This window comes from Photinus pyralis, unplaced genomic scaffold (assembly GCF_008802855.1).
Source record: "Photinus pyralis isolate 1611_PpyrPB1 unplaced genomic scaffold, Ppyr1.3 Ppyr1.4_LG3b, whole genome shotgun sequence".
Lineage (NCBI taxonomy): Eukaryota > Metazoa > Arthropoda > Insecta > Coleoptera > Lampyridae > Photinus > Photinus pyralis.
The window spans coordinates 17,964,101-17,976,902 of record NW_022170510.1 but is presented as its reverse complement, the minus strand read 5'-3'; the positions used below and the strand labels follow the sequence as shown (position 1 = coordinate 17,976,902).

General features: G+C 37.4%; 2 protein-coding genes across 2 annotated transcripts; one reads left to right on the top strand and one right to left on the bottom strand.

Annotated features, from left to right (window-relative positions):
* The first annotated feature begins 8,436 nt into the window (after positions 1-8,436).
* On the top strand, positions 8,437-9,530 carry LOC116166566 (replication stress response regulator SDE2). The gene is made up of 3 exons (XM_031481569.1): positions 8,437-8,607; positions 8,657-9,138; positions 9,188-9,530. Exons 1-3 carry the CDS (start codon positions 8,515-8,517, stop codon positions 9,288-9,290), a joined length of 678 nt encoding a protein of 225 aa, XP_031337429.1. The 5' UTR covers positions 8,437-8,514; the 3' UTR covers positions 9,291-9,530.
* Positions 9,531-11,323: 1,793 nt separating this feature from the next.
* Positions 11,324-12,801, bottom strand: LOC116166555 (testis-specific serine/threonine-protein kinase 3). Its single transcript, XM_031481551.1, has 2 exons — positions 12,288-12,801; positions 11,324-12,243 (listed from the first exon to the last, which is right to left on the bottom strand). Exons 1-2 carry the CDS (start codon positions 12,593-12,595, stop codon positions 11,448-11,450), a joined length of 1,104 nt encoding a protein of 367 aa, XP_031337411.1. The 5' UTR covers positions 12,596-12,801; the 3' UTR covers positions 11,324-11,447.
* Position 12,802: the final 1 nt, after the last annotated feature.

The window sequence follows — 12,802 nt, the reverse complement described above, 5'->3', positions numbered from 1 at the left end:
AATACACCAAAACACTGAAGGCAGACGATTAGGTTCAGTGCTTAATTTGCTAGAGGTGGTTTAAGTGAAGGTGGTTATTCTACAGATTTTATGCTTGCAAAAACATAAATATTTGATTGTCTTCGATGGACCGTCTTACTCGTAGTGCTTGGGTGGTCTAGCCCGTTGACTACGACTCACGTAAACGGATTTATTTTTAGATGTTCATTATATTAGAACAATTTAAAACACGTTTAAAAAGTTTCTTAAAAAGCAATGATTAACTTCAGTTTTGTTTTCCTCGATTCTTTCACCGCTTCAATTTCTTCGGAATTGATGCATACTGCGTCGACACTGTGATATTCTATTTCCTTATTTTAACGCATTTAAAGGAAATTCACAAATTATCAACTTCAGGAATAACTTTTAGCTTTCAGACTAGGCGATGCAGGAATACCACGATAGTACGAATGTAATCCCGAAAATCAGAAATTTCTAAAATATTCCGTTGCCGAGATCTTGATCGATTTATAAAAGGTGCCCGTTAGTCAAACAATAAGCTCCTTTTTGAGAATCAAAAATGCGCTAGAAAGTGAACTTACATGGATCCATTAAGACAGCAGGAATCGCACTGGATAATAGAAGCTTTTGTAATACCTACCATATGTGATTTGTTAGGTAAGGAGCACCGTACTAAGACCAATTAATTACTTAGATACGGCCACAATCAATGGAATCATACTACTTTTTTCTCAAAACTTGAAACGTGTTGTAACTTCATTTGTAACTCATTTTAATTTTCGTATTTACACATTAACCATTAATTCCGCATCCTTTATTAAAATAATACATTTTGTATAATTATGATTTTGGTCTGTAGATTTGGGTTGGAATACGTAAACCATAACACTCCCTTGCAAGTTTTAAGGCTAGCAGAAACATCAAAGTTGTTGCAAACGTTTGCGCATAAAAACGATTTTGGAAGAAGTCGTTCACTTTCTTGCGACATACTTTGCACGCGTTCAAAACTGTGGCACACAATTCAACCACTCGTTCCCACTGTGAAGAGCTGGATTCTTCTGGTTCGTAATCCGATAAATCACGCACGTATTCTCCTAAAGTGTCATCCGTTTCGTCGGTATCTGTCATCGTACGAAATTTTGTAAATTGTCAAAATTTTTTGGGTTTTCAAATTTAGCAGGACTGTCAGTTTGATGGATTGATCTGGCAAAGGTAACTACTAATTAGGGACATTTAGCAGCTGTCGTCAAAGCTGTATTATGTAATTGGGTGCTTATAGTGCAAATAACGGTGTGAATTAGTACAAATAATGAAATAACACCTGCTTTTTTGTGTTCATCGTTTATTTCGAAAATTTTGCTTATAAAAACAAAAACAAAAATTTGGCATTTATTTATCCGCGTACACGTATCGTAAACTCGGTAAATTTATTTATATCGCGCTCTTCAAATATGGGGCTCACCCCGTAAAATGACAATGATCTTCGTAGTAGTCAGGGAGACATTTCTGAAAAGTGCATGTCTAACGGCGTTTTGTGCTACAAACTGGCAACAGGCGGTTTTAGACTAATTGGCACCCGCTGAAACGAAGCGCCCTGTTGCCGGATCCGATTTTGGCATTTAAGCCCTTAAATCCAAGATAGCGGGCGAAATTATCGTTTTGCGGTTATTTCGAGCCCACAAGGCACGCCATTGAACGTTTTGGGTAGTTTAAGGGTAGATATCATCTAGTACACACGTCGACATCGTTTAGGCACACTTTCGTGTTCATATTAGGGGCCTAAATGCCAAAACTCCGTTTAAAAACGTCAAAAATGCAAAAATTCGTCATTTTTTTCTGGCCGGTTGTCGGCGTCCAATATGTATTCACATGGTAAAGTTAACATTTAAGTATGTGGGGACCTCCAGCAGCGCCATATGCCTGAGGCCTAAATATCAAGATGGCGCCTGGAAAGTCCAAAAAACAGTGAAAAAGTCGTTCTTTTTGCCGTATTTTTACTACACTGGCCACACATTCCCCATTTCGATGGCCTGGAGCCATAATATGAGAATTGCGAATATCATTCTGGATGTTACACAACTGAAGGGCCTTAACTGCGGAAGTGGGGATTCGTCTCCTATAAATTAACTATGGAACCAAGAGGCAGAAGTTGGTTTGGCGGCGTAATTTGAGGGCAAATATATTAAAACATGCTTCCCAAGTTTTCTTTAATTTTTTTTTAATTAAAACGTAACACTTGGCAGTCGAAACTGTTTAGAATATTGAGCACTAATACTATGAAGAAGGTATTATGCAAGAATAAGAACGTTACAGAGTTAAACGTTGTCTCTTGAAGCACTGACGTTTTCTCTCTGGACTGTTTTTAACATTACACATAGACTAGGTACCTACTGTTAAAATCACCACCAGAGGATGATTAATGCTGCATGGCCTAGGGAAAACTGAAACAGTCAAATGGAAGTCACCACCGCGAAAGAAGACATGAGCACCATTCTACGATCAATAGAGATGTGGCCTAACGTTTGAATAGAGCACCTTCATGCGTTAGAATGTAATGTGATATCATGTTAAATTAGTATGAACGAGCTTAATGTTAATGTAAATGTTAGAGTAAGTCGTTAAATCCCAGGTTGACACCCAAAAAGAGACAAAACTTCCCCATACTATTTTAATAGACAAATTGTATAAGCCGCGACTAGTTTCGACCAACGGTCATCTTCTGGCTTAAGGAAATTACAGAATAAAACTTGTTAAAATATTTTAGAAGTACACAGTACAAAATTTGAAAGGCAGCATGGTGAAAAAACGATGACAATTAAACAATAACATTAAAAAATATCTTCATTGAATGTAATCTTAGTTACATGATGTAACATTTATTGACTTTTAATATTCAATGAAATATCAGGCGTAGGTGGAAGACGCCATCGAAGCGACACAGACGAACTTCAGGAGCGGCTCCGAAGAAGATGCACAACAACACGCGAGTGCACTGATTGATAGTTTCGCGAATCCGTTCGGTTGGAGATCATAATTCCACCCCCCTCTCGTGGGGGTGTATTATGTCCGGGGTGGCAGTCGCAATTACTCATAATAATGGTCCAGAACACCAAAATGAACAGCGAACGTAAAGAGTGGCCAGTGTAGTAAAAATACGGCAAAAAGAACGACTTTGTCACTGTTTTTGGACTTTCCAGGCGCCATCTTGATATTTAGGCCCCAGGCATATGACGCTGCTGGAGGTCCCCACATACTTAAATGTTAACTTGACCATATGAATGCATATTGGACGCCGACAACCGGTCAGAAGGAAAAAATGATGAATTTTTGCATTTTTGACGTTTTTAAGCGGAGTTTAGGCATTTACGCCCTTAATATTGAATACGAAAGTGTGCCTAAACGGTGTCGTCGTGTGTACTAGATGTTATTCTACCCTTAACGTTCAGTGGCTGCCTTGTGGGCTCGAAATTACCGAAAAAAATGGCAATTTTGGCCGCCATCTTGGATTTAAGGGCTTAAATGTCAAAATCGGGTCTGGCAACAGGGCGCATCGTTTTCAGCGGTGGCAAATTAGTCTAGAACCGCCTGTTGCCAGTTTGTAGCACAAAACGCCGTTAGACATGATTTAGAGAGCCTTTTTCAGAAATGTCTCCCTGACTATAGTCAATGGTCAATATATTGCAGATAATCAAGCTCGAGGAGATTCGATGGTTGACTAGATCTACTCTGCTTTTAACTAAAATTTATAAGCAACCGCACAGGGTGGGCTCATTCACGAAAAATGTTCTCGAAAAATCTGTTGCCTGTGTGTATGCATCACGATGGCACCTTTTTTATAACCATACCCATTACTTGGTCTCATGCTATGAAATTGGTCAATTGAAGTTAAAATATGGTTGTAAAATTACTCAGATCAAAATAGTTATGTAATCTCTGAGACGCGGAATATTATAATCAATTTCGTACCTGTAGGTACTGTAACAGGTTTTAGACAATTATTCGTCGCAATACCTAAGTAGTAAGATAATACTGTGTCACCGATAACTAACTATTAATCGGTTGGTTGCTATGTTAAAACTTGACTGTATCTAATAATGAACCGTGCTTTAAAAATAAAATGCATAGATAGGTGTATCACAATCAAAAGATAACGATTTAATTACTTCTGTTACATCGCAATGTCCACGTTGTTGATGGGATATTACATGCAGGTTAGTGATTACTAAAGCGGCGTCGTGGCGTGGGAACGGGGGCTTAAATCTTTCCCACATATGATGGAGTATAATTAGCTATAAATGATGTATGCCATCAATTTAAAGACAGCAAAGTACTATTTTTGAAATATACGAACGGGCGGCGGGGGGTGGGGGTCATTTTTGTGTAATCTACTTCGCCACGAAAACTATATCGAAGCTGTTGAACAATAAACGGCTTTAGCGTTATAAGTGGCGTACAAATTGCAAGATTTTTGTAATTTTGGTAGTAGTTTGAATGTTAAAAAATTGATAAAACTTGGACACAGAATAATTATAAAATTTTCGACTGAGGAGGATATGTGCCCACAAGATATTCACGAACGAATGATTTCCATAACACCGGAGGTGCAAGCTAAAGGGATGGTGTCGACAGATCGAAGAATTATGTTGCAGTGGGAAATGCACATATCAGAGGCAATAGTTTTGAAAATTTTCCGGCGATTTGGGAATAGACAATATGTCCGCAAGATGGATGCTTTAAAACAAGATCCTCCCTGCCTTGACGTTGCGACTACTTTGAATATAGTCATAGCAACGACCTTTGGTCATAGTATAACATTTAGAAAATGCACTCTGACGCCTTTATTTTGAACCCGAGTCAAAAAGTGTTTTACTCTTTTTGTAGAGCCCACCAAGACACATCTTTCTTGTAATTAAAATATTTCACTCTGATGCTTACCACCTTTTGAGAAAAATGCATATAAAAAATAAAATAAATAGTCTAACTCTTCAATTCAAAACTTCTCAAAAACTAAGAAACCCCCAAAAAAAGTGTAATGAACTTTTGTTGTGTAGAATTTTTTAAACGGCATTATCGAGTGTAAGTGAAAAAAATTTAAAAAAATTGTTTCAAATCGTTATGGCCCTTTTAAACTTTTGACACCCCAACAACCATGAAGATTATTATTATTATTATCCTGTTTATAAAAAACGACCCACATACTGACCTACACACCCACAAACACGTACAGACTAAAAATTACTTGGGGGTCTGTAGGCTTCAAAACATATTGAAAATTTCACGATTACAATACTTTCCTTTATACATACCTACTTTATACTGGGTGGTGCACGGTAAGTAAGAACATAGGGATTTAACATGGGTAATTAGTTTTATGCAGTATCCAGCCCTCGTGTGCATTTTACAGAAAAAACTGGTTGGTTGTTTAATGTTGTTCAGAATTAAACGGTGTATACAAAACTGTTATTTTTACATGTTTTTATTAAGCTTTTGGTATACTCGCAAATTTAAAAATAAATTTCACATTTTTGTTATTAGTATCAATTCATAAAACAACAAAAGTCATGGCTATTGCCACTAATAACAGAAATGTTGAAATTTATTTTTTAAATTTGCGGGTAGGTATACCTATCAATTTTGTATGCACCTTTTAATTCTGAACAACTTTAAACTCTACAGTTTTTTTCTGTAAAATGTACAGGAGGACAGGATATTGCATAAAACTATTTTCCCATGTTAAATCCCTATGTTCCTACTTACCGTGCACCACCCCGTATGTAGTCGGAAAGTAAAAATTGTCACTGGTGATGAAACCTGGATGCATCACTGGGATGCTCCAACGAAACAAAAATCGATACAGTGGGTGCATATCTTCAGCACAAAAAAACAGGGGGATAAGCGGAAAATTTGGGCGCAACGCTTTTCGGATTATAAGGCTCAAAAAGTTCGACAAGTTATCGATAAATTTCAAAAATGTAACTTCTCGAAATTGCGACCTTGTAGTCCGGATTTAGCACCCTGATAGCTTTCACTAATTAGAAAGGACACTTACAGCGCCAAGGAGTCAGTTGTAAAGTACATTTCATACCGCTAATAATACTTTGTGCGAGCCGCCGAAACCCAGCTTATGTCCCATGTCCCATCCGGGAGCGGGATATTGATGCAACGCAGTCTTCGAAACTGAGCATATCTCCCAACCTAGAAAACGAGATTTCCCAAATGCAGTACAAAGTTCGGGGGGTCTGCTAGTTTAATAATATTAATACGACGTAAGCCACGATACTGCTGGAAAATTAATTTATTTAACGAAGAAATAATACTATAGTCATGAAAATAAATGTTTATTACAATAATTGCTCACAGTACCATCATCACAGTAACTGTGTTTTTAATTTGATGAATATATACTACATTATCTACTTGCTACCGTCAGGCAGTTGCGGACTCATAGGATAGTTTCGACTCGAATTCATTCTTCCCCCGCTTGACACACCCTAAATATGGAAACATGTATGTATTTCAGATTAAACATCCAAATAAATAATAAAACTGAAGTGATTTTTAAAAGACACCCTAAGTATTGCCCCCCCCCCCCCCTTAGTTTCAAGTTGATTAGAGATAGCATTGTATTCAGATTCAATTTATTGTCAAGGTTCCATTACGCAAGGAAAATTTAATTTTGTTAATTCATGATATTTAGTACAAAGACATATTTTACGGTTGGATTAATTTTAATTATTAATTGATGACTACGAAAAACGCGTCTTATTTAATACGTAGAAGGTGGAAATCGATCCTGAGTGGGTAAGTATACTAGCGGTAACCCATTTCTAAAAATAATGCAATCGAAGGGTTTAAATTTGATTACTTGGTTATCAAAAGGTGTTTGCCCTAAGGCGCATTTTCCATGTATTTGTCAGTACTTCCCAAAAAGCTATGGCTATGGTTTTCTTTACTAAAATGAGCTATCGTTAAAACTTCAAATAAATATCATAATAAATAAGAAAATTGATATTGCGCAAGCTACGCATTCGCGCATCTTATTTTTGCAATATGCGATATGTTTGTCTTTAGTAGAAGCATTTGTGAATCAAATTTCAAACTAGAAGTACCTATGGTTAGAATTTCAAAGAAATAAATAAGGAAGTTGGCACTGCCCAGAAACCGCATTGACTGCCCATTTTTAACAGAAACATCTGTGATTAAAATTTCAAAAAGATATTTCGATAACTAAAAGAGTTGATATTGCGCATCTTGCGCACATTAATATGATATTTACAATATGCGATACGTTTGCTTTTTCTTTGGTTGGTTTGAGATGGTACCTAAACATACATTTTTAAATTCCCCAGTACATAAGTTTGTGTCATAAATAAAGCAGACGATCTGCAGTTGACAGTATTTAAACACACTGGACATGGACTAATATTATATATTTTTAATTTGAAGGAAAGTCAATTTAAGTTAAATTTATCTCTTTTTTTTGTATGTTTTGTACCGACTGAATGAATGTATAGAGGGGGGTTAAATTGGCCTTAATTGGCTTCGCCTAACCCTTAATAAAGATTATTATTATTTATTGTTTTAAAGGTAGTCAGGTCACATACCAATTTTGAGCTTGAGGGGATATTTAATATAATATAAATATAGCACAATGTCTTGTTCTTGTCATAAACTTACACAAATCGTTGAGTGAAGGTAATACTCAATTCCCAAATTAAGTTTTAGATGTACAAACAATACAATATTTAATTACCACATAACAATAATATTTATTTATATTTATGTTATTATATTTAATATTCGATACATGTTTAAACTAATAAACTTAATAAAGCTGCATGGGCATTGGGCACAGTCTGTCATTCCACAGATCTCTATCTGTTTGGCATGTGTCTGCACTACATTTCCACTCATCTTATCATTTCTCACGGCCTTTGAATATAGACTACAGATATCATATAGAGGGAGCGTACTGCTTAACCCACCGCCTTATGGCGAGAGAGTTGGACTAGAGTTCTCCCGTTTCCGTTCTCATCCAAAAAAGCCTCTAAAGAAACGTTTTGGATTTTATTATCAAGGAAGATGCTGCTAGCATTAAGCATACCAATTTGAGCTGCTCATTACGACGGGAATAATGTGATGCTTGTGTCCGCATACGGGGTAGTCTAGGTAGCTGTTCACGCAAAGAAAGCAGAAGGGAAATCATGACAAATACGAATTTTGTATTTGTTATTTGTATTAATTCAAATAACAAACATGACTAAATCATGATTATCTTGACAAAAATCGACATTATAACTCCATCGTATTGTAGTCGGTCTTCGATCGGAAGGTAGGCAACACACATACGCCAACAGATTTGGCATACGCTAAAAACTGGAGTGGCGCCACTGGTTTAAAGCCACTCTAATGGAAAGTTTGACAGTTGACCTTGACATTCCATGTAAGTGAATTTGACAGCATTGTGATTGTCTATTGATATTTTCCTGTTTTTCTTTTACTCCTCAAGGAAGAATGTTAGACATATTTATAGGAAATTGCCGTTTATGCTGCATCGATAATAATGCGAAGGGTGCAGTCATTAAGCAACAATGTAAAGAGCTTCTGGTAACAATATCAATATAACCTATTGCCTAATAATAATAAACTTCCATAGGGTGTCAATGAAGATGAGATCTACCTGATTTCGCAGGGAAGATTGGTATCAAATACCAGCGTAGTTAGCAATGGTTCAGTGCACGTATGCCTTCGAAATGTGGGTGGCAAAGGTGGGTTTGGTTCGATGCTACGTGCGATCGGAGCACAAATTGAGAAAACTACCAACAGAGAGGCGTGCAGAGATCTGAGCGGTAGAAGACTTCGCGATATAAACGAGGAAAAGCGTTTGAAAACGTGGATTGCGCAACAAGTCGATCGTGAACAAGAGGCGGCCGATAATAAACAGAAGAAACTAGAGAGGTTATGCGAACCTCCTAGACACGAATTTAAGGATGAAGCCTATGAGAACGAGCGTTCAGCTTTACCTGAAAAAGTAGAAGATGCAGTCTTGCAAGGGTTAAAAGTGGCAGAGGGCAAAGAAGGTGTGAAAAGAAAGCAGGCGACTACTTCTAACGTTAAAAAGAAAAAACAAAAACTATGGTAAGTAGTAATGTTGTAGTAAACAATTTTTTTACTTATCCATTTCCAGGTTAGATGCCGATGAAGATTTTGGTTCCACAAGTGGTGAAGATTCAGAAACTGATACTCCCAGTTCAACTTCACAATGTACCAAAACAGAAGTATCTGCATAATAATGAAATATTTTTTATTTTCAAATCCCAATTTAATATTTAAGTGCACACATTTTTATAATCATTATTGTTTTTTTCTTTCTGTAGTATAATTTTGTAAAATCTGATATGCTGCAGCGTTGTAGGAACTGGGAACCTCTCGGTAGGGATCAACAAACTCAATGTATTAATAATTATGTGAAAGTATAACATTTATTTTATTTAAAATATAAATAAATCATTTTCTAATTATTTTAAACATTTCATAGTTTTTTTTAAATTTTATAAAGGTGGAGCCCCCAAATCTTTCACCCGATCGTTGGTCCCGGTACGATTTGTAAGTTTTTACCTCTATGTGGGTGAAGACCTCGTCACCAACCGACTTCCTTTAAGAAATTCTAAAATATTAATTTGTCCTCGTCTTCTAAATGGCAAGAAATATCTTGACGGGAACGGTTGCAAACGGCGGATTATTTACAGCTTTTGTTTACGGTAGCGTCGGCTGAAACACAATTCTAGACATTAAATCAAATACCTTTGCTAGTTAATCTGTGCCTTTACCTTCTGTCTTTAATTCCTAGAACCAACATAAATACTTTCAACATGACACTTTTCGTAATAAAGATCCCAACTTTTAAAACGCTTTTATTAGTTACCGGGTGTTCATCTACAGATTGATCACGAAAACTGGTAACTTCAAGGCGGAAAACAGGTGCGTCGCGTACACGTCTTATAGGCCCAAGGATTGGCGGTCTCTGAAAGTGTAAAGGCACGTCCTTATACCTAGTAACCAAGATGATGTGACCTACTATATACGGGCTGTGGGATGACACGCCCGCCCATCTTTAAATGGCTCCAGAGGCAAAATCCAGATGTCAGGACGAGCATATAGAAGACGTTTTTTCGCAGGGAGGGGTCTGGTAGGGTTCCGCTCGCATTTGGGTGTCTATGGAGCATCCTATCGGACAGGTATAGGTAAGTACTCCAGCGGCAGAACTTCCAAGCGCACGCGGGGGTCTTACACGTCACATTTGTGACAAAAGGGAGTGATTCAGTTGCGCCAGGTAAGAGAGAGGACTCCAACGTAGCAGCGGGACCCAGTTCCAGCGCCCAAAGATACAGAGAAAGATGATGACGAGCCGGTCCTTGGCTCCGACCAGGAGTCGAACCCGTCGGCATCACTAGGGGAGGAGGAACATAGCAGGTACATTATTGATGGACGAGGTAATCTTGAGCAATTTGCAGCACAGCGTATATATGCAATAACAGTCAGACAGCGTTGAGGACCCTGTCAGTAGACAGATATCAGGTGTTATACTTGAATGACTTTTTCCACTATTTAAGGGATAACAAATATAATTCACATGCAGTTCAAAACAACTGTATATATTTCGATCATAAACAAAATTGATGACTAAGTTAGTATAAAATACCATATATTTCATCTGACCTCCATTATATTGGGTATGCACACAACTGATATCTCCTCTTTAAATTATCCGATGCGTAGCCAACTATGTCTTATCCTTTAATAGTGAATGAAATTCATGTTATACAATATTGTAGCGAATATTCTAGAAATCTCGATAGACATCGAGGCGCCATGAAATATTAGTCATCGGCAATAAGAAACTATATAAGGCGGACACACTCTTTCCGGGAAATATGACGTGTTTGTTCTAGAACAGCGGTTCTCAACCTGGTGGTACATATATTATTTGCGGTGGTTCACAAAAACAGACTTAAAACGTGAAACAGCTCTCAAAACAGCACCACATAAAATAAAAAAATGAAAACTTTATAAAATAAATATATAAATACCTAGGAAAAAATTGAAATACAGAAGCATTTGCACACTGGTAATCTTGCTGCCGGCCATCGTATTACCGCATGGGATAATATTTCAATACCTCTTTGATTTGATGAGTGATTATAAACAGATAAATTTAGGTTAGCCGCGAACGAGGCTTCACTAGAACTGCGCAATTCGATCTTAGATTACTTACAATTAAATAATTATTCTTTTCTGTTTATTTAAGAAATTTACAACAAAAACTAATTTATTACTTTATTTCATTCCCTGCAAGTGATTTCCAGCATTGCTAACAATATAGTGCAATCAGATACATATTTCTGCATGGATTTAATGCACTTTTGAAATTGCCGATAAATACTCAATCACATTCGCGCTGGATCAGCTAGTTGTGGCATGTTTAACAATGGATTACTTCTAAGAGACTCGTGCCATTTATATTCATCTGTTGGTGAAGTATCTATTTTTTGAGGATAAGGTGGGGCAGCCGCTCGACTAGGTCCTTCGGGTTGTTGTGCCGGTTCCATCCCACTACTTCCTGAGGCTTCTGCCTGTTTAGGAGCGGCTAATGAGTGCACTAACCTACCACCCGATGGGAGCGATGCATCTCGTTTTTTAATCCACTCATGTGTAAGCACCCTTTCCAATGTGAAACGAAGAGTAATGTCTGGCTCCAAAATATGGCGTACAATCGACTTTGCTGATGGCGATATGGTGTCTCTGATTCTCGATCGAAATACCCAATTACGTGTCATTTGATCTTTTAGAAGTTTTCGTAAATTGGAATCATCAAAAGGCATCGATGCATTCAACATAATAAATAAAATGATACCTAATGACCACACGTCTGAAAGCTTGGGATTGTACGGTGTACCATTCACAACTTCAGGGGCAGCATATGCCGCGGAACCACAATAAGTTTGACTCAAAACACGGCGACCGCCCACAAAACAAAATCGAGCAAATCCAAAATCGGCAAGTTTTACATTAAACCTCTTGGAAATTAAAATGTTCTCACATTTCAAGTCTCTGTGGGCGATGTTTTTGTTATGCAAATATTGCAAACCTGTCGCCATTTGACGAAACCAAAGCCGCGCTTGTTGTTCCGGTACCACTCCGTTACGTTTAATAAAATCTAATAGATCACCATTATCTGCATACCTGCATATAAACTGGTTAAAAAGTAATTGGTTCAAAATACGCACCTCATAAATATAAAAACTCTGGGTCCTCTTTGTAAAATACTGTGAACCTGAATAATGTGTGGGTTCTCAATTTTTGTAAGAATTTCCAATTCCCTGGGAAAGAACTTTTCCAAAAAATCTGTAGGGGCCTTTTCCTTGTCAAAAATTTTGCATGCCAGTCGCATTCGTTTACTGCCCGAGTTACCATCAACGTAATCGGCTAAATGTACCGTAGCATAGGAACCCTGACCAATTTTCTTTCCAATCAAGTATCCCCGTTGCTCCAGCGCATTAATTTCGGAGCTACGTGGACTCAGCCGTTTGGCCATAGGTGTACGTACCTTAATTTATCAGTTGATTCACGATTTTGAATTAGCCAGGTGTTCATCGACATCCATTTACAATTTTAACACCAAACAAATTCTTGAAATTTGTAGGCCCCCCAGTTCAAAATCATTAAATTTGCTGCCACAGAAAATTTATTTAATGTCCCCTAAAAGTGGTAATTGTGACTGACAGATATACAAATTTTGTCA

Bases quoted from the DNA above. Each gene is read 5' to 3' on its own strand.
- LOC116166566 (XM_031481569.1), top strand. From the start codon at position 8,515: ATGTTAGACATATTTATAGGAAATTGCCGTTTATGCTGCATCGATAAT. The intron at 8,608-8,656 runs GTAACAATATCA...AAACTTCCATAG, and splicing joins AACAATGTAAAGAGCTTCTG to GGTGTCAATGAAGATGAGAT. The intron at 9,139-9,187 runs GTAAGTAGTAAT...ATCCATTTCCAG, and splicing joins AAGAAAAAACAAAAACTATG to GTTAGATGCCGATGAAGATT.
- LOC116166555 (XM_031481551.1), bottom strand. From the start codon at position 12,595: ATGGCCAAACGGCTGAGTCCACGTAGCTCCGAAATTAATGCGCTGGAG. The intron at 12,244-12,287 runs GTGCGTATTTTG...GTTTATATGCAG, and splicing joins AGAGTTTTTATATTTATGAG to GTATGCAGATAATGGTGATC.